The following is a 21,118-nucleotide window of genomic DNA, read 5'->3' on the forward strand; positions in this document are numbered from 1 at the left end:
GATCTTGGAGAGCTTCAAGTCTCACCGCACGTTCCTGAGGCATCACTGCGGCCAGGCAACACACAACTGCAAAACGCTGGCAACAACCTAGGAGAAACAGCAACCAGAAAATATCTGCAGGAACCACGGCTTCATGTCCCGCTCTGCATCCAGTGTCCCACGTAGTCCTCGGCAGATACACAGCTGATGCACAGATCAGAATATTCTTCAAGGTGGCTGCCCAAAACCATAGCTAGCTGCTTTTTTCTGGGAAAAGATGGGCTAATTAAGGATATTAGGATTTCCTGAGCAACAAGGTAGAGACTGAAACCTTGTCATTTGTGTGCACCCTGATGAAATTGTTAACATGTACTTTAACATTTGGGTCCCTTGGTTTGTGTCTGGTTTTGTTGTCACTGTTTTGTTTTAAACACTCTGCACAAAATTGTGGCCACACCAGAACATAAACACAAAGAGTAACTAAAGAACCAGCTGGATCACTGCTGGAAGCAGGTCTCCTATCACCTGTATCACAATCTGTATCAGTGCTAAAGTATCTCAAAGCATTTCAACTACAGGCACCCTTGCTGTATGGCAAAATATCAGGGTGCACCAAACATATTTAGCCAAGAAACATGAGTCGATGATACTTGGCTGTTGCTCCCTCACTCTGACACTAGGTTCCAGAAGTTATTTAGCCAAACTAACTCCAATGGTGAATGCCACCAAGAATCAGATGGGACTAAAAAGATAAATGCAATTTTGGTTATTACAGCTGGACTTCATTAAAAAGAACTTTGTTGCCATACTTACTGGATTTCCTCCAGGAGAAGAAAAATGTCTTCCCCGAGCCAAATCTCTTCTACCCACACTGCACAGCTGACCTAGGATGAAAGCACAAGTCAGTTTGCTCTAAAATATATTTTTTTCCCACAGTTAAAACTTTTTTTTTTTTGACTTTAAGTGTAATTTAACACTCAAAGGAAATCCATCTTTGCTAGTCACTTCCCACAGTTTATCTGCTGTATTTGTGGTACCATTTTCACAGGCTTTATATTCTGCTTGACAGGGTAAAAAAAAATAAAACTATTGTATTCTAAACCAGACCAACCATTCCCATTTTAGGGAAATGGCTATACAGTCTATGTGATGCACATCTCTTTTGGCCTGCACAGGACATCACATTTTCCTGGTGTATCCTCTGCTGACTTTCCCATTTGTGCTTTCTGCAAGATGCCTCTCGAAATCATTGTAATTACCAGCTCCATTGTTCCAGGCTTCGGACACGCGGCTGCTATCACTGCTGCTGCTGACACCTAGGAAAGATAAGACTGAGGAAAGCGCAAGGTCTGTGAGCAGATGCAAGGAGGTGTGTCGACTTGTCAGGCTACACTGAAAACCAAACCAGCATACAGGTTACACAATGCTTTGCCTACTCAGGCCTGTGGCTTCTGGGAAGCTACAGGACAAAATGAAGAAGTTGCACAGGCCACCACAGACACAGTTGCACAAAAGTCAGACCAACTACAAAGCCTGGTGTTCTCATTTCCCAGTCTTCTGAGATGAAAATTTCTGAAACAGCTGAAATAATTTAATTCACACAAGTGCACAGTGCCTCTGTTCAGCCCAGGACAGAGGCACTGCACTGAAGGGCAGCAGCAGGCTCTCAGGAGGCACAGGGAGGACCTGGCATGCCATCGCGTGCTTGTTGAAGCCACAGCCAAAGGACAGGACCAGAGGAACACAGGGCAGTGCCCGCAGAGGAACACCACATGAGAAGTGGGCTGATGTATGACATAAGTCTTAATGCCTGTGCTCTCACAGCCAAATTTTTCTTGCCACAGACACAGAATGAGGAAGAAACACAAGCCAGGGTAGCATATCCCACTCTACGGGTAACAGCTTAGACTTGATCAGTCCAGGAATACATCCCCAACATGCACACTTGCAGTTTGGTCCATGACAACCCATTTTACAATGAAATTGAGATTCAAGCTCACATGCAAAAAAAATTTCTCCACTGATCTGGTCTTCTCTTTTTCAGAGATAGCTTCACCTACAAACAAAATAAGGAAACTGCTACTTGCTTCTTACAGGAAATTACCCACCCGACACAGAGCAGACAAACATTTTTTGCTTTCTTCTACTATATTTGGCAGGTTTTACATCTGCATTGGTGAAGTTCTTTTCAGCAACTTGCCAGCTGCGCATCAGGCCCCCTGTTACACAGCCCCGCATCAGACCCTGGGTCTGCCTTTCAGCCACCTGGATGCATTGCCCAGAAGAGAAATCTGCCCGACAGACACCTGGATCCCACCTGAACAAGCTCTCACCAGGTGCATTCATCAACATGACTACTCCCAGCCCCATCCCTAAGGAGCCCCAGCCTCCCAGAGGCAATCAGTCCCAAAATGTAGAGGAGGTAACTAACTACAGCTGAAGCTGGGCTGAGTCAGAGGAGAAAGAGCAGGGTTCAGACACACCAGCTGGGAAATGCAGCCCCACAGCTTTGGGGTGACCAGTATGATCAGGTTGCTACTCTTTCCATTGAAATTAGGTGACAAATAAGAGCAGAATTCCTAATATATGTGTTTAAAAGGCAATGGTCAAGGCCAAATCCAAGCACTCACATTGTCACAAATTCTAAAACCCACTATTTCAGTCTCCAATTTAATTTTAACGTTGCACGTAGTTCTGTGGTGCCCCAAGGTGCTTGTAACCTACAGCAGGAAAGAAAAAACAGGGTGAACTAAAACCATGGTTATCCCATCGATTCCACAACCGCTGAGCTTGTTCAAACTAGAGTGTCAAATCTCCAGGGCTGTCTGGTGCCACGTAATTTTCCAGCTGATGCAGGAATGCAAAAGCTGGAGGTGGAACAACGTATTAGTCTCTATGTTAATGTGCTACGTTATCTGTTCATATCTGACACAGCAAAGATATATTACTTAATGAGTATTAGTAGCCCCATCCACGTGGGAGAGGATAAATACAGGGCAGATAGCTGCCAATCTCACTGAAAACAAAAAGGGGAAATAACTCTTGTAGGCCTAAAGCACTCAGCCTCAAGATAGAGCCAGGTGTAATAATTCTGAATTTGTTAAAAACAAAAAAACAAAAAGCCACACAAACCACACACCCCACCATGAAAAGAACACTCAAGGAAATATGAGAGTTTGGAAGTGAAGATTGCCTGAAATGTAGGGAATTACAAGGGAGGTGGAGTGACAACAAAACCCCTTGGTACACAAATAGGACATACAGAAGAACTGCACTTCAGATCTCTTGAGAAACAAACAAACAAAAAATCTTTGAAAGTATAAATCAAGTTTACGTTTTAACTGTAATCTCTGGTTCCTCTTTCCACTTAGCTACCTAATACCTGGGCCTGAAATCTGATAAACAGCTGAAAGTGTTTGGGTGAGAAATGACCCGAAAAAAACTGACACACACAACGCTCCAAATGCAGCACATTCATGAGGTCTGCATCAAGGACATACAGAACCCAACTTATTTTAGGAGAAGGGCTTGGTGTCTGCAATTTTCCTTCAGGAAATCCACAACTTTATTCCACTTTTATCCACTGAAACACCAATACATAACCTGTATTGGTGCATTCTTATTTAAAATATGCTGCAAAGAAGTCCAGAGCAGCAGCACATCCAGAAGGAAGCTCTGCTGAATGGTCAAAGCAGCCACAAATTCAGTTTAAGAGTATGATTTGGAAGTCGTATTAATACAACTTTTATCAATATCACTACTTGTACCTTACAGCTGCAGAGATTCTAAAACTCACAAGTGACATTTCAGATCATAAGCTATAAAGAGTGACCTCTAAAAATCTTTTGCTTAAGTCTCATAGCAGCTACAGCTTTGCAGATACTGGAAGAAGTCAATATAAACTGAGACTATTTGCATTCATTTTGCAAGAAAAAAAAAAAAAAAACTTTACATCAAGAAAAAAAAAAACATTTTTCAGTCATTCTTTGTGCTTGCATTAGTGGTTCTGCAGGAAATAAAAACATATTTTAAGTGCAACCAATCCATTTAATTCAACTCATTTTTGTTTCAGCCCAGATGTAATGTGTTCCACACATCATAAACTATGAGTCACTATTTCATAACGCTATCTCACATTCATGTTTGTTTTCCAGTGCTTTAGAGAGGGAAATACTAGCTCATCATTTAACAAATGCAGTCCTAGTTAGTAGACTATAATTGGGATGCCAAGACAATAGTTCCTTTGTGCCAAAAAAAAAAAAAGCCTGAACTATTAAGGCAGCCATGTCCAAGCTTTTCAGGACCGATACACCAAGAGGCCAGGGACAGTTCAACCAGCTCTGTGTGGATTCAGGGGCATTACTGAACACTTTCTTAAAGCTTATTTTGAGAAGCTAGCACTGTGGAAGTGCTGTTCAATGAACGACATGGATTTCTAACAAAACACTGTAAACTAAACAGAAGCTCCAAGTAAATCCATACCCCTACCATGATCCTCCAAACTGAACTTTTGTCTAATGAAGTCCAATTTAACTGGAAAGTTTATTCCCTTAATTAATACTTAGGTATTACAAAGGGCATGCCAACTTCTGTATAGCATATCCTACTGGCATTGACTTTCTAACCAAGTATTTAAAGAGGTGTCTGGCAACCTCAAACCCACATACCACTCTCTCAGAAGAGCAGTGAGGTCCCACAAGCATTGCCAGGTTACAGGAAGATTGCATCAACCACAAGTGAAGCAATGCACCCGCAGAGCGGGAGAACTTTCGTATCTCAGAACAGCAACCTCTCACTGTATGGCTTGGAGTGAAATTTTACTTCCAAATACAACACAGGTCTGTTTTAAGCAAACCCACAAACCTATCAGAGCCTGTGAGGCCAAAACACTCATGAGCATGGAGCAAGGGTCTTCCTTGGGCGAGGTTAACCCAAAGCTGGTGACCCCAAAACTGGTGATCCTTCAGCTTCACCTCAGCTGCCTCAACCCTCGGGAGAGGACACAGCTCCTTCTCCACCTTCCCTGGCCCACCACAGCAGGAAAAAGGACCCTACATCATACAAGGAGACCTCAGGGCCTGCTGTCTGCCCAGAAAGCCTCACACATCAGCTACATATACTCCTTTTTTTTTTTTTTTTTTTTTTTTTTTTTTTAAGGAAGAAGAAAATAACCCTTCCACTTTCCTCCCCACCACCCTCACCTGAGGCTAAGCGCCCCCTCCAGGCCCTATTTATACCCTAGGCACCCTAGTGGGCGGAACCCGCTCTGCATCTCTGCCATTTAATATCTTCATCGATGATCTGGACGAGGGCATCGAGTGCACCCTCAGTAAGTTCGCAGATGACACCAAGTTAGGTGCGTGTGTCGATCTGCTTGAGAGTAGGAAAGCTCTGCAGGAGGATCTGGATAGGCTGCACCGATGGGCTGAGGTCAACTGCATGAAGTTCAACAAGGCCAAGTGCCGGGTCCTGCACCTGGGGCGCAATAACCCCAAGCAGAGCTACAGGCTGGGAGAGGAATGGTTGGAGAGCTGCCAGGCAGAGAAGGACCTGGGAGTGATGGTGGATAGTCGGCTGAATATGAGCCAGCAGTGTGCTCAGGTGGCCAAGAAGGCCAACGGCATCCTGGCTTGTATCAGGAACAGTGTGACCAGCAGGGCTAGGGAGGTGATCGTCCCCCTGTACTCAGCTCTGGTGAGGCCGCACCTCGAGTACTGTGTTCAGTTTTGGGCCCCTCGCTACAAGAAGGACATCGAGGTGCTTGAGCGGGTGCAGAGAAGGGCGACGAAGCTGGTGAGGGACCTGGAGAACAAGTCCTACGAGGAGCGGCTGAGGGAGCTGGGCTTGTTCAGCCTGGAGAAGAGGAGGCTCAGGGGTGACCTTATCGCTCTCTATAGGTACCTCAAGGGAGGCTGTAGCGAGGTGGGGGTTGGCCTGTTCTCCCACGTGCCTGGTGACAGGACGAGGGGGAATGGGCTTAAGTTGAGCCAGGGGAGTTTTAGGTTAGATGTTAGGAAGAACTTCTTTACTGAAAGGGTTGTGAGGCACTGGAACAGGCTGCCCAGGGAAGTGGTGGAGTCACCATCCCTGGAAGTCTTTAAAAGACGTTTAGATGTAGAGCTTAGGGATATGGTTTAGTGGGGACTGCTAGCGTTAGGTCAGAGGTTGGACTCGATGATCTTGAGGTCTCTTCCAACCTAGAAAATTCTGTGATTCTGTGATTCTGTGATCTGTGATTCTATTGGATACCAGCGCTGTCAATCTCCGCAAGCGGGCGCGCTGCCAGCGAACCGCGCGCGAGTGCCGCGGGCGCCCCCTAATGGCAGCGGGTGGGGGGGCTGAGGGAGGGGGGGTTCCACGCCCGGCCGCGACCGCGTCCCGGGGCGGGAGGCAGCAGCGGCGGGGAGGGCGGCTCAGGGCGGCTCGGAGCGGCCGGGCGGCGCTGCCAGCGGCTGCGGGACGGGCCCGCGTCGTCCGCTCCTCGTCCCCGCGGCGGATGGGGTGAGGCGAGGCGAGGAGAGGCAAAGCGGCCGCCGCGGAGGGCAGCGGGGCCGCCATGGCCAGCGCCGGCCCTGCCGAGGAGGAGGCGGCGGCGGCTGCGGCGAGGGAGGAACAAGCCCTGAGGAAGCTGGTGGTCCGGCTCCAAAACGTCCAGGAGAGGAAGCGGCTGGAGACGCTGGTGCAGACCCTGAGCGACCTGCTGGAGCTGGCGGCCCGGCAGAGCGGTAAGGGACGGCCGCCCTGTCCAGCCCTGCCCGGCCCTGTCCATCCCGGGCCGCCCCACACGCCTTTAATGCGGCTTTTCTGTGTCCCCCCCTTCCAGCTCCACGGCTCTTCAGCGGCAAAAACATCCACGTCCCCGTGCTGCTGGTGGTGGACATGTACGCGGGGGCAGCGGGCGTGCAGCAGGTAAGCGGCCCCGAGCCCCCCCTGCCCTTCCAGGGGGCTGTGTGAAGGAAAACGCTGCTCCCCGGCAAAAGGACGGGACAGGGGTTGGGGCTGGGAGTCCCAGGTTTCTGCAGATGCAAGCAGCAGCTCTGAACGGCAAAAGAAAGTGGAGTGATGAGCGTAAACGCAGCGGCGTGGATGCAGCGTGTCCCACGCTTCTGAGGTACAAGTAATGCTGTTTAATATAGTTCTGACGTGACGACGTGAAATCCTGCCATTCGATATAGTTCTGACATATCGACATTAAATCCGGCCTTTAATATAACTCCAGCATATCAACATTAAATCCTGCTGTTTAATATAACTCCAGCATATCAACATCGAATCCTGCCGTGCAAACATGAGGAGCGGCACCATTTAAGACACCTTCATCCATACATAGCCCCATCCCGTGGGAGTTGCACGAGGCCACTTTTTAGGGGAAAACAGTGCTGTAACTCAGTGCAGCTTCTGCAATTTGAGGCTCTGCCTGGCTGCTCCTGTGACAGCACTGGCCCACTTCAAGGAGGTGCGGCGCTTGCACAACTCGGTGCTGTGCTTATGGTACAGCTGGCAGGCTTGTCGTATGAAAGAGCTGCTTCCTGGCAGGCATAGATTAAATTTCTGACTACGTTATGCTCAAAGGATGTTTATGAAGTCCAAGTTCGCGTGCCACTTGCTTGCTTTCTTTATTAAGCAATTTTGTATCATTACAAGCTTTTTGGCATCTTTTTTTTTTTTTTTTGGAGTCACTAGAAAGCAAAACATAAATGATGTCACATAAATAATAGTGTTTTTTAAGATTTTTTTAATCTACTGGATCTTAAACTGTAGATCACAACCATAAGATTCAGATTAAAACATGAAAGTTTCCTTTGAAGACTAAGTAACTTGTACAGAGTCTGAACTTTTAAGTTATTTTACTATTGAATTGCCATCAAGAAATACAAAAGCATTGTTCATTAAGAAATACAAAAGGGTAAATCAGTATTTTTTTTCAGAATAAAGCATATTACGTATGTAACAATTTACAAAACCACTGCCCAGAAATTAAGTCTAGGAAGTAAAAAATATGAAATCCAACCACAACCAGAAGCAGGTCTGAAGTGATTGCACAGGGCTCCAAGATGCGTGTAAGAGGACTGTGATCGTTTAATTTTTATTTTAGTAATGTTAAAAATCCTCACTTTGACTTAATACAGAATTTAAAAATTAGTTTTAATCTTCTCTCTGCCTACATTTGCAGTCGTACAGTGCTTCAGTTTAGAAGTTTGGGATTTCCTTTGCAGTACTACATTGTATTCATGTGTCAAATTCAGAGTCAGTGCAAAGCTCTAATCCAGTTCCTCACAAAGTGCCATAGGCAGCTTGTCCTTCATATTTTGTTATGGTATTTACCAACATCCCCAGCGTGTTAGTAGACCTCTGTCTTCCTTGCTTCATCCACAGCAGTTGGTTTACAGTCTTTGTGAACACACAGCTCTCCCTGGCAGCAGTGAAGTGACATAGTCCTGACTTCGGTGTAGTCTCCCTCTACTACTAAAGAATTTTCATTGAATAAATTGATTAACCAACCAGTTGCCTCCTTGGCTTTTGGCATTGGAATAAAACTGACCCATATAAGAAAAAAAACTGAGTAGGAGCCATACCTGAAATGAAGATTTACTTTTTTGTCCTATGCTTGCTCAGAATAAATTAGCTTAATAGATCAATATTGCGAGTACCAGTGCAAGTTGGACTACAGGCAAACTTCTTTATAAATAGGAAGATGCTGAGCTGCAAAGTCAGTAGTGCCGCAACAGTAAAATAGGCATCTTTTAAGTAAATTTGATAGTGTGGTGTTTTGTTTTTTTTCAGTTGCTGGCTGACAGTGATTGGAGCAGGTTAGAAACAGTAGAGCAGAACTTGTTTACAGTTCAGGAAAGAGCAGGGAGCAGTCAGTAGAGCTTTGTCTCATGCAGAAGGTGTGAGCTAATGTAATATAAATTCATTGCATGCCAGAAATGAAAAGGGGCTGACAAAAATAACAGGGTTTCAGTGCTGCCGCCAACTGTCCCTGTGTGTCAGGACATGTTAAGTGTTTATAAGAACATCTTTGTTTACTGCATTATTTTTTTCTTTTCCCTGTAGCCTTTAGTATCTCTGTTATTTAAAAGACCCTTACTTTCTTACGTAATTATTAAAAGGATAACAGGGTCTTTGTTACCCCAGGCTTTGCTTTTAATATTATAAAACAAACTACATTATCAGCAGGTCAGATATCTGCTTCTGTCTTTGCTGGCTCCACAGTCCTTACAAATGTTTGTCAGTGCTTGGAGTCACAACAATCCAAATAGAATCTTTAACAGAAATATCAGTTTCATCAGAGACAGTAAAAAAGTGACTTTTCTAAAGTTATTAAGCTAATTTTAATTGGGTTCTAAGTTTTACAATTAGCATGGTGGGAAGTGGCAGTTCAAAATCTTATTTTTAGCAATAAATAGTGTTTGAATTAATGGTCACCTCTACAATGTCCTTTCCGTGCAGATTGGAAATTTGCTGCTTGAACATGGAAAATTAGGTAATGCATAACCCCATCTTTGGGGGATTTGGTGGTCACTAAGGCTGTTCTTTGAAATTATGCTTGATCAGGAGTTGATCCCACAGCCCAGACTCATCTTCCTGAATGTCCATAGTAGCTGGTTTGCACTCTCACGTAGGACAAGTCAGCTCGCTGTCTAAGCAAGGAAATTGTCTTCTGGTCAAGCTCAATCTGCTGATTGAGGGTATAATGGGCTTTAAACATTTAAGATTCTGGAAATCTGCACTGCAAGAAAAGCAAAGCTACCGCGGATAGCGTGAACGTAGTGCCTGTGACCTGTGAAATATAAAAGCAGAATTCCAGTTTCTGGGGATTTACATCACCTTTTCCATAGACTTGCCAAAGCTATCATAAAAGCTTCCTGCTCTCTAGTCAGTGCTGTTCCTTTGGGTGGCTCTGTGCTACCCAACTTCCAATTTCATTCACGTCTCTCCTCTGTCACGCTGCAGGGTTAGAGGTCATGCAATTTCTATGAACTTTGCAGTGAAGCTCCTTCGAAGCAGCTGTTTACATTCCTGGTGGTGGTGGCTGTCCTCTGCTGACCCCTTAGCTTTGCATAACTCTTTCCTGAAATGGGATCTCATTATGCTTGTGGTTTTTGAGCTACACCTAGGTTATCTTCTGTCTTGACCCTATTCCTACAGCACACAGGCCATCTTCCTCCTTTTGTTCTTTTTTATTCATATGGCTAGGGAGAGTTTTATGCTTTGTTTTAATTTTTGTAAAATCTACTTTGTCTTGAACTTTTGACATTTCTCAGATTACTTCCTCTCTTTCAGTACAGCGAGGTTTTCTTCTCATCAGTTAATTCTTTCTACATTTTTTTCTCCCTGCTCTCATTCATACTGCAGCACATTCAATTTTATCAGCCTGCGGGCCGATACGCCCAGCAAGCTCTCATAATAATAAAGAACATTGTTCTAGGGAACATGGGGGAACAGATTTCTCCAGTATGGACATTTTTCATTTTTGGTATTATTTACAGATATCTAAAAGTCAGGGCACTTGCATAGGATGGAGCAGGTAGTTATTAGAATAAATATATTTTCAGTTTGTCTTTCATCCCTTGTGCTCTCAAGACTTTCACTGCCTTTTTTGTGTTTTGCAAGCACACAGACACTGAGGATTGATGGCAAGAATATGAAATATATAATATCATTTAGGTATCTCATGCTATTTAGAACATTTACACTTTTAACCTGACCACCTTTGAAAACTACCCTTTCTCATTTGCAATTAAGTAGCAAATTCTTATGAAGACAGCCCTGCTTCAGTGAAGCTGGAGTAGCTGTAATAGTGCAGTGGTCTTCCATGGCACATGATGGCATATTATTGATCTCATCCTATTTTTCTCACTGTCAGCATCTCTTTTAACTGTAAGTATGTCCCCTATCCTCAAGCAGTTCTGGAACACATTGTAGGTGATACAATGCTACAAGAAATGATAATCATAGGCATGTTTTAGTTCCACCTCTTAACTTTTTATGTCCCTTGTGTAATTATCCCTCATTTAGCTAGATAACTATTGAGAACATCCATTTTCTGGTTGCCATGAATATTGGAAGACAATGTTTAAGTTCCAAATAGAGCATCTCTTCTGAAATAGCTATATTTTTATTTTACAGATGGGTTGGTCACTTCTTTGTAAATTGATAGAAATTTGTCCAAGTACGCTACAGAACATAGCTCCTAGGGATGTTGGGAAGGACTGGGAAGCCCTGGCTGTTCACCAGTAAGTATGTTGTATGCCAAGAGTCTTCTGGATATCATGGCAGCATATTTATGCAATAAAATGTATTTATATACTTATTATAGAATCATAGAATCATAGAATATCCTGAGTTGGAAGGGACCCTTAAGGATCATCAAGTCCAACTCTTGACACCGCACAGGTCTACCCAAAAGTTCAGACCATGTGCCTAAGTGCACAGTCCAATCTCTTCTTAAATTCAGACAGGCTCGGTGCAGTGACCACTTCCCTGGGGAGCCTGTTCCAGTGTGCAACCACCCTCTCTGTGAAGAACCCCCTCCTGACGTCCAGCCTAAATTTCCCCTGCCTCAGCTTAACCCCGTTCCCGCGGGTCCTGTCACTGGTGTTAATGGAGAAAAGGTCTCCTGCCTCTCGACACCCCCTTACGAGGAAGTTGTAGCTTATTACAACTTAACCATGTAGAAGCTTATTACATCAGCTTCTACATGGTTAAAGATCTTTTGTGGGTTTCTTCAGCTTCCAGAATAAAAGGCGCATACAAGCAGGGATCTTAGAGGTATCCATAAATACCTGATAGGAGAATAAAGAAAACTGAGCCAGGCTCTTCTCAGTGGCACCCAGTGACAGGACAGGAAACAAATTGAAATACAGCAAATTCCACGTAAGGATTTAAAAAAAAAAAATGTTTTTTTTTTAAATTATTTTAAGGTTGATCAAACACTGGAACAGGTTGCCCAGAGAGGTTGTGAAGTCTCCAGCCTTGGAGATACTCAGAACCTGACTGGACGTGACCCTGAACAATCAGCTATAATTGGCCTTTCTTTGAGCAGGGAAATTGAATTAAGAGAACTTCAAAGGTCCCTGCCAAACTCAGTGATTCTGGGACTCTGTGGTTAGGAAGATGTTTTCTTTTAATAGACAGATGCAATGTAATAGACCTGGCAGGTTTTGTGTGCGTGTGTTCTTTATGCTGCATTAAATCCACAAGCTTGAAGTGGAATCAAGAGAAGGGGTATTTCTTAGTTGTCTAAAAATTAAGTATTTAAAGTAGTCACCTTAACTACCTGTGCAGTCAGTGGACGCAATTACCTTCAGAAGGTAATTTTTTTCCTTCTTTTTAGTAAGCCTGGAACTAAGTGTAGTTTGATTTGAGTATGCCCATCTCTCCCGTCGAGGGAGCCTAAGTAAATGGCTTCTGCATGGCTGTGGTTAGATGGGACAAAGACTGGCAGAGGGTAACTCCAAAGCTGTTCTGTAGCACAAATGCTAGCTGCAGATGTAAGTATAATATGAATAGGACTTGGTTGGAAGTTCTCTCTCTTGGACAGATTGCCTCATTCAGGGCTGATTATGACAGCAAGGAGCTACAGCTTAATAACTCTACTAGTAAATCTGCCTCTGCTTTTATAGTCCTAACCTGCCCTTCCTTAGAAAGGTTGCCATTATGAGATCCCTTGCGTGAAGATGCAGTATGTTTGTGACTTTGATTGCTTTTCAAGAGCAAGGAATGACTGAGCTGTACAAGCTAGTTAAGATTTCTTTGGCAGCTTAAAGGCTTGCTAATTGACTGATGCTTATTCTTAGGTCCCAGAAAATTACTCCCATTTGGGCTGATATTTCCCGTAGTTTCCCGTTGTGGGTGTGTGAGATAAAAACGGTTTCATAAGTAAAAGAAACAAAAATCAGCAAAACAAAGCAAGGGATGCAAAAGCTCTCATTTACAACCAGCCAAACAATGCTCAGCCAGTCCCTGAGCAACCCTGGTAAACTTCCCCTTGGTTTTATTGCTGAGCATGACATTACGTGGCATGGAATATCCCTTTGGTCAGTCCAGGTGAGCTGTTCTGGCTGCATTCCCTCCCAGCCTGTTGTCCACAGCTGCTGATGGAGCAAATAGGTGGAGGAATCTGCATCCCAGGTACAGTTTCTACACGTGCATGCATGTGCACACACACCTGCAACCACTCAATAAAGTGCATTAGGAAGGCTTAAAACTAAAACATTTTAATCAGGACATTAAAGAAGTGCATCTAAGGGTGTCTGTTTAGCTACTCTACCAGCTTGGTTAGGGTGGCTCCCTGTTTTCTTTGATTCATCACCCTACTACTTAGTCCATACATCTGGGCTGTGTGCTTGGCCAAGAATTTGCCTGGGGACTGAAATGCCAGTGCCTGTCCTTGTCTGTGGACTTGCTGGTCCAAAGCGTTCATACAGAAGTTTCAGGGAGGTATCTATTCTCAGTTTAAAATAATAAGAAAGAATTAATAATAATAAATACATTCCTCCTAGTTTATAAAGCTAGACTGTAGCAAGGCACACAACATCATTGCTCTATCTTGGGAATGAAATTTGGATGAAGCTTTCAGTGCTCTTTTTGTTTTCCTAGGCAGGTCAAGAATGTCTGTTAACATTGCCAGCTACTGCATGATCCCTTTTGATTAAATATCTGTACAAAGACATTCTCATTTGAAGATCATTAAGATTGCAGAGTCTGGCTCTCCAAAGTTATGAGTATCAACAATGAAAGTTTCTTGATTTTTTTTTTTTTGAGCCTCTCTATTTTTATTTAGTTTTTAATTACACGGTTTTGGTTTTCCCCCATTTTTGGATATGCTTCATTAAATACAAAGCCAATTGCATTTATTTTCTGCCATCATCATCATTGAATGTGGGGCCCACCGCCTTATTTACTGTACATTATTGATACCTTATCTGAAAATTGGCCTATTAATTTCTTCTCAGTTTTTCTTAGTGCTCTTCAGTATTGTCTAGAGATTTTTAAAAATTGTTTAATGAGAAGGTATTACAGATTCGAGGTCACTGTCTTAGAAGATCACGTTAAAAGTACCAACAGATCTTTGGGCACACAGCTGGGTACATTCAGTGGATTTTTCAGAGCACCTAGCATTGTTTGGCTCTCCTTGTGTTTAAGAATTCAACTTTGTTTGACTCTGCTTGCAACATTTCAGAGGTTACTATCCCTGGGTCTTCTTTTCAGTGATTTGTCCAACATCCAACATTTGTCCAACATTTGTCTGTAAGTGCTACATGGTGGAACTTACGATAGGATAGAGGCCTTCAAGGTGCTGTTCAAGTTCTTTAGCCTGGAAACTGCTTTGTGTCTTCCAGCAGACACTTGATCGTTCACTGTAACTTCTCTCTTGCAACAAGCAGTACACTGCCTTACCACCTGCAGACTGCTGCACTCCCCAGCCCTGCTTTCTGTAGAATAATTCCAGCCTGGATGTAAGACTTGCCTCCTGTAGAATTAATATATGCATATAAAATTAATTTAAATTTAAATTGGTAAATTACACATCATTACTTTCATGTAATCTAAAAATTGTTAGAGTAAGTAATTTAATTAAAAAGTAATTTAATTGCTAACTTGAAAAAAACATAAGCTGAAAGAAAAGTGAAAAATGAATTGAGAAATGACAAAAATGGCTTTAGAAAGCTTTTACTAATTTCTGTAGCTACTTTGTATTTTTTTGTTTTTTTTAAAGTAATGTTTGAAAAAAAAATAGTTTTGTTAGTATTTACTTAGCCCTAACTCTTGTTTTCCATCTTTTAATTTTTTAGGCTGATCCTTAAAATGCTCACAGTTCACAAAGGAAACATAAATCTCTCAGTAATAGGACTGAAAACATTAAATCTTCTCCTCATGTCAGGTATTGTCTGTTTCATTTTGAGCCTTTAAAAAAAAAAAAGAACTGTGATACAAAGTGCATGACCATACATTTTGGACCCTATTTGTCTCTCCGTTTTATTCTGTAAAGTCATTTGTGCTTGTATACAAAGGTGCAGTACTGTTTTACACCTTTTTCTATCCAGGTAGAAAGGAGTCTCCAAACTTCAAGGCTATGAACAACACGGCCCAATAATTTTGCCAACTTGTTATTAGCATAGGCACAAATACTTGCTGTACAGTAAGTTAAATAAGTGCTGTGCTGTGCTGTAAGTTAAATAAGTAAGAGCTTTTTCTTAGCAAGGTATAAAATTGGTCACATTCTGACTTGCTTCTTTAGTACTGGTTTATATATTTGAAAAGAGTGAATTGTCTCCGATATATTTCTGTTATTCTGCTCTCTAGAGACTTGATCTTATCAGGTACTGAGAATGTTTTTCTCGATCTTTTGTTGAAATTAAAGAGACGGTAAGGGAAATATCTGCTAGCTTGGTTCAAGGTAGCATATAATAACTAGTACTAAATTACTGTCGAAATAGGAGAGTTTCCACCGGCTTTGAAAGGCCTTGTAATCAACCTTACAAAATAAGGCTTAGACTTTAGGTAGTTAAAGCTGATCTGGCTGTCCAACTTCCTGCTATACGCAATAGAGTGAAACAGGAACTTTAAGAAGATGGTTCATGCTATTTATTTGTCTATTTTATAAGATCAATTACCTCTTGAATCTGCTTTCTTCTCCCTTTTAATTATTTGTTTAATTATTTAATTATATAAAGTATTTGAAACTGTACCTTGTCAGAAAAATCTCTTGGTATTCTTTATGTCTGTATGTCCAAAAGCTTAAATTGCACTACAGCTGGAGGTGGTAGGCCACTGTGAATGCAGAGTGGTAGCCATACAGAAAGATCCTTTCGTTAAAAGAAAAAAAAAAAAAAAAACAGCTGCAGCTTAAATACCAGATCAGGCACTATTAATTTTACTGTTACTGATGTAAGCTTGAAAAATTGTCATGAATATGATTTTCTTCCTTATACATGACATAGAGACAGCAACTTTTTTCAGATTTTTTTAATTATTATTTTAAGAGCAACAGTGACATTGGCTTTTTAGTTCATTGTCAGGTAGCAAATCTTTCCAGGCTGAAAGAATGGCCAACAGAGTGAGAATAGCATTTCATGATACAGATGGGTCAATTTCATGGTTCACCATAGCTGAAAGGTAGATTTCAACTCCCCCTGTGCTTTCTTCTGGCAGTGTAGTCCTATCTTTTTTCTTTTTTTTTTTTTTTTTTTCCACAAGTTTAGTTTCTTAGTGAAATTCTTCAGTTTGCAAAAAGTGCAGTTTTTTTGCATTGATTATTTTTCCACTGGTTTAGTGAGGTGAGCTGTCTCTGAGAAGTCAGCCAAGTACCAAAGCCAGTGGGAGCAGGAGTGGAGAGAGGAAACTGTCTTTTTGCCAGTAATCTTTTAGAACACCTCATTTGTCTTCTGAAATACTACCTTAAGAGATAACAGCCTCATAATTTATATAAAAGCCTGGGTGTGAGCCACCAGAGTAAATTTGAAGGACAATATTAAAGACTTTGGGATTTTAATAGTTAAGTACAGTGCTCCAATTAACATGTTGAGAACACCTCAGCACAACATGTAATCTCTTCTGCTTTTTAGATGTAGTTGCTTTCCTGCTCCTGGAGGAAGAGGTGGATGTGTTTTCTTTGATATTTAATGCCATGCACACCTTCCCTAAAAATGAAGAGATCCAGCAACACGGATGCACAGCATTATACAAGCTTTTTGAAAAAGGTATTATATCATGTGGGCTCTTAAGTTAGAAAAAAAATAAAAGATTGGGAGGGTACTACAGATATTTATTTAACTGCAAAAACATGAATTCTTGCATTCCTTTTTTTCTTTTTTTTTTTGTATTATATCTGTTCTCAAAACCCATTAGCACAAAACAGGTTTTCCAAGCAGTATCATAAATTTTCTGAATCGGTTAAATTAATGTGGAAAATGTCACTACATTTCTGACTAGAGTTAGTGGGAAAGATGGGATTTAAAGTTAGTCAGTAACACTGGGACAAAGAGTAGTGACACTTGATTTTAATTCTCAATAACCAAAGCTGCTTCTTGAAAGACTGATAAATTTTAGGATTGCCAGGAAGTTGTGAGCAAGTCTAAAATCAAGCAAAATGTTTGCACTTTCAAAAAAGTATACGATTCAGCTATTGATCCTGACAACACTGAAAGGCTAAGATTGTATCTCTACAATATCCCTGTGTTTCTTTTGAGGAATAATGTCACCATGTATTAAATTTCTGCAACATTTTTAGGAACTGTCTGTGTATAATGGCCAAAAATCCCATTATTGTGACAGTTTATCTTTGCATTGAGTTTCTTGCTTCGGAATAACTATTGAGAAATTCTAGTACTCCTAGAAAGTCCACTATACTCCTTTGCTTCAAAGATAGTCTCCAGTTCTTCAGATTTGTTCTTCCTGGCACCATTTTATATTGCTTTTTTTTCTAAGTCTTCCTCCCACACATGTGCCTGGAACTATTGTCTGCTTTTCTTTCCCTTTTCCTCTCTCCCTAAATACTTTTGTCCTGCCATATTTTCTCTTCAGTCTCCACAAGTGTCTCAGCTTCTTGCATTTTCTGTGTATGCCTTTTATAAGAAGTGCCTGATTTTTACAGATTCACAGACATTTCAGGTACAGACCTGCATGCCTTCTTCTTGACGGCAGCATAACAAGTTCCTAGGCTGTCCCTGGATATGTTTTTCTTGCCTTTGAGAAACCTTCTCAGCTATTGCAATGTGAATTTTTGTACCCTTATCATGAACCAAATTCAGAAGATGATCCTGCTTACAAAGTTTGAAGTGTGGGGTTCGTGCTCAAGCTGGATCAGTTCCTTTATCTGGTTCACTGCACAACTGCAGTGATGTCAGCACAAATGACGGGGGACAGTGATTGAAAAACCTTATGCTATTATTACAGTGAAGGTAGGGTATTATTAAAGCATGGCTGTAGTCTTTATGAAAAGAACTCTATTATCAAAAAAGTTGAGAAGTAAAATAAAATAATGGAGTATGTGAAATGCATTCCATCAAATTGTTTTCACTGTGTTCTTAGCTTTTCCTTCACTTATATGCTGTCTTGGTGAAGAATACCTGAAGGTTGTTCTGTGGAAAAGACTAAAAGACTTTTTTTAAAAAAAATACTCGTTTTAAAAAAAAAATACTCATTCACAGGAAGGCACTTGAAAGTCAGAACTCATTTACAGAAAATGTGGGCTAGAAAAAGGTCTCTGTAAAGTAGCTCGGTTTTTGGTATAAGGAGTCTTAACTGTGGAATATGATCTCTGTGGAGGAGACTACCTTTATTTCTGTGGAATATACAAAAGACATATAAGGAAACTTCGTTAAAGTAACTGTATTTTTTCATGTTGTATCAGGATATGAATTGCTTCCTCAAAACTTACTGTCTCTCTCTTTCTTTTTAATTTAGTTCCAGAAGAGCAGCTGACTGAATTTGTTGAAAGCAAAGATCATATGATCATACTGGAAGTATTTAAAGAGTTTCCAGAGAGAGAAGAGGTGATTCTTCCTGCACTTTACTCATTACATTCCTTAGCTGGACCATGTAAGTGCACTACTGGAAATCATTTTCAATTCTTCACCTCCCACAGCTTGCGTCAGTTCACCTGAGTGCATGGTAATCTTTCAGTGACTGTGAAAGCAAACAAAACTTCAGAGTCTCTCTAGGGAAAAACAGTTGGTAGTGCTGCAAAAATAGTGACACATTTTGACAGAGGGAACAGTTTTGAAATGAGAATTGGTTGGGAGCTGCTAAACAAATCACTTTTCTGTTTTCTGTGGGAAATACTGACTTGTAATTTTTTATGGGAAATTTTCCTATTCAGTCATACTTACAAGACTGGAATCTCTCATAAAGTAGGTAAAGAGTCTTTCTTCTGCTCAGAATAAGTGTTAACTAAGATGCTTATCATGGCTGCAGAGGTCAGATTTCAAATCCTTGCTCTTCCTTTTTTGAAGTTTGAATAATAAGGTATATTTATTGACTAAATGAACATTCAGTGAGTTTGGGTAGCTGGTTAAGAACATTGTTGGCAGAGGCTGTTCCACAAGGGGAAAATTTCCCATGCAAATCCAATGGCCAGAGCTAAGACATGGTGTTAGGGCTCAAGCACCCCCCTCTGACCAGTCAGTGGTGGCTGCAATGAGGAGCACAGGTAGTATTGAGCACATTTTGGAGCCTCATGGTGTCCTCAGGTGTTGTGCAATAGGGCAGAAGAAAATCTCATTGTGTCTCGTTCTCTCATCACAGCAGTCCCTATTATGGGCAAAATCAGGCTCCAAGAAGAGTCCCTGGTAATATGTGTCCCTTTATTGACTTGGTGCCTGATGCTGTTGACACAGAGGCAGCTCTTGCACCTTACTGTTGGCAAACTCAGCAGGCATCAAGCTCTTTGTCTCTTCCACAAGATCACAGAATCATCTAGGTTGGAAGAGACCTCCAAGGTCACCGAATCTAACCTCTGACCTAACACTAACCAGTCCTTCAGTAAAACCATATCACTAAGCTCTACATCTAAACGTCCAGGGATGGTGACTCCACCACTTCCCTGGGCAGCCTGTTCCAGTGCCTCACAACCCTTTCAGTGAAGAAGTTCTTCCTAATATCCAACCTAAACCTCCCCTGGTGCAACTTTAGCCCATTCCCCCTCATCCTGTCACCAGGCACGAGGGAGAATAGAGCAACCCCACCTCGCTACAGCTTCCTTTAAGGTACCTGTAGAGAGCAATAAGGTCGCCCCTGAGCCTCCTCTTCTCCAGGCTGAGCAATGGCTGTAATCTTGCAGAAGTGTTTCCTCACAAAGCCTACCTCATACATCCTGTCCATTCGTATAGGAAACGTGCTGGCCAAGGGTGTGCCACAAAACAGGAACTAGACTGCAGTTTTCCAAATTTCATCATTCTCCAAGCTATTTAATTTCCCTTTCACAAGCTTCTTGCTGTTCCAGTTTGTCTTTAAAAATAAAGCATTCCTTGAGACAGAAATAATTTTACCATAGCCTATTTCCATTTTCTAAAGCAGAGAGTGCTAAGTGCTTTTTTTTTTTTTTTCTGAAGAAGAGAGTGCACTTCAGAGAGAGCCTGAAGTGCTCTTTAAAGAAAGTAATTAGAGAATGTGTAACAGATCCAAGAGGAAGCCATGACAAAGACTTACTCTACAGCAGGCGTTGTTTTTGGAGTTTGCACTTCCCTTTCTGATGTGAAGTATTGAAAATAGGGAAACAAAGATAGTTTCAGCGTAGTTTGAGTAGTGTCCCCATATCCTGAAGTCTACATACATCATGGATTTGTGCCTCAGGATGCCTTCTTACACTAATACATACGTAGACTTTGCTCTGGCTCATATGTCGTGAGAAATCGTGGGCGGGCAGTTTATCCCAGTGCAGGACAAGAACTCTCTTAAATTTCAGTAGTCTTGAGTGAATGAGAAAATGCTTTGCTGACAACTGTCCTTCAAAGTCCCCAGGGAAGCAATGTATCACATGATGTTTGCCATCTAAGTGTTAGTCATAGGCAGCGATCCAGGCTTCTCCTATATTTAATGGGGAGAAACAGGCACCTCCAGAGGCAATTTCACCTCACCCTGAGAGAGGTACCTGTTATTCCATGAATTACAGAGTGCTCAGATCTCCTCATCAGTTTCTGTGAGAAGCTGGATGTCCGAGTTCTAGTGGTAAATATTAAATGAGAGCCATTCCACAGCACTGCTTCGTTCTTGCAGGATCTAAATATACATTTGATTGTGCTCTCTCTGTAATCAACAATTTTAGAATGATCTGAATATTTTAATATGTTGATAATTATCACCTGTGAAGTGTGCAAACCTTTACAATGAAAGGTGTTTTCAGTAGTGAGTGACATTAATAAATCACTGTCATCTTAAAGCATTGTGAAAAGAACCTTCCTACACGAACAAACAGAATGATTCAGAAACGCTTCCCACTCACAGCTTGCTTTTTCAACTTAATATCTTTGTATACAGGACAGCCAAGCTGTTGAAAAGAATATTAAGAAAGTTTATAGACCTCAGTAGAATAATGCTGAACCTCTTGGAGGCAGTGACAGGACTTTCATTCACTGGAACCAAGATTCTGTCCAAGATTTTTGGTGTTCTGTATCACGCCCTGTATAGACAC

At 41.8% G+C, this 21,118-nt stretch overlaps 1 protein-coding gene across 3 annotated transcripts in view; it reads left to right on the top strand.

Moving 5' to 3' along the window:
• The first annotated feature begins 6,367 nt into the window (after positions 1 to 6,367).
• LRRK2 (leucine rich repeat kinase 2) overlaps positions 6,368 to 21,118 on the top strand; it is a 77,160-nt gene continuing 62,409 nt past the window's right edge. Inside the window, exons 1-6 of one of the 3 annotated variants that reach the window (XM_084303506.1) lie at positions 6,368 to 6,704; positions 6,803 to 6,888; positions 11,113 to 11,219; positions 14,781 to 14,869; positions 16,554 to 16,688; positions 18,394 to 18,528. In XM_084303506.1, the coding sequence (XP_084159632.1) occupies positions 6,536 to 6,704; positions 6,803 to 6,888; positions 11,113 to 11,219; positions 14,781 to 14,869; positions 16,554 to 16,688; positions 18,394 to 18,528 (721 nt within the window). In that variant the 5' untranslated portion in view covers positions 6,368 to 6,535. Of the gene's footprint in view, positions 6,705 to 6,802; positions 6,889 to 7,059; positions 7,091 to 11,112; positions 11,220 to 14,780; positions 14,870 to 16,553; positions 16,689 to 18,393; positions 18,529 to 21,118 lie in introns of those variants that run through there. The other 2 variants (XM_084303507.1, XM_084303508.1) reach the window with 2 other exon arrangements.

This window comes from Netta rufina (genome assembly GCF_964035555.1).
Source record: "Netta rufina genome assembly, chromosome: 1".
In the NCBI taxonomy this organism is placed as follows: Eukaryota; Metazoa; Chordata; class Aves; order Anseriformes; family Anatidae; genus Netta; species Netta rufina.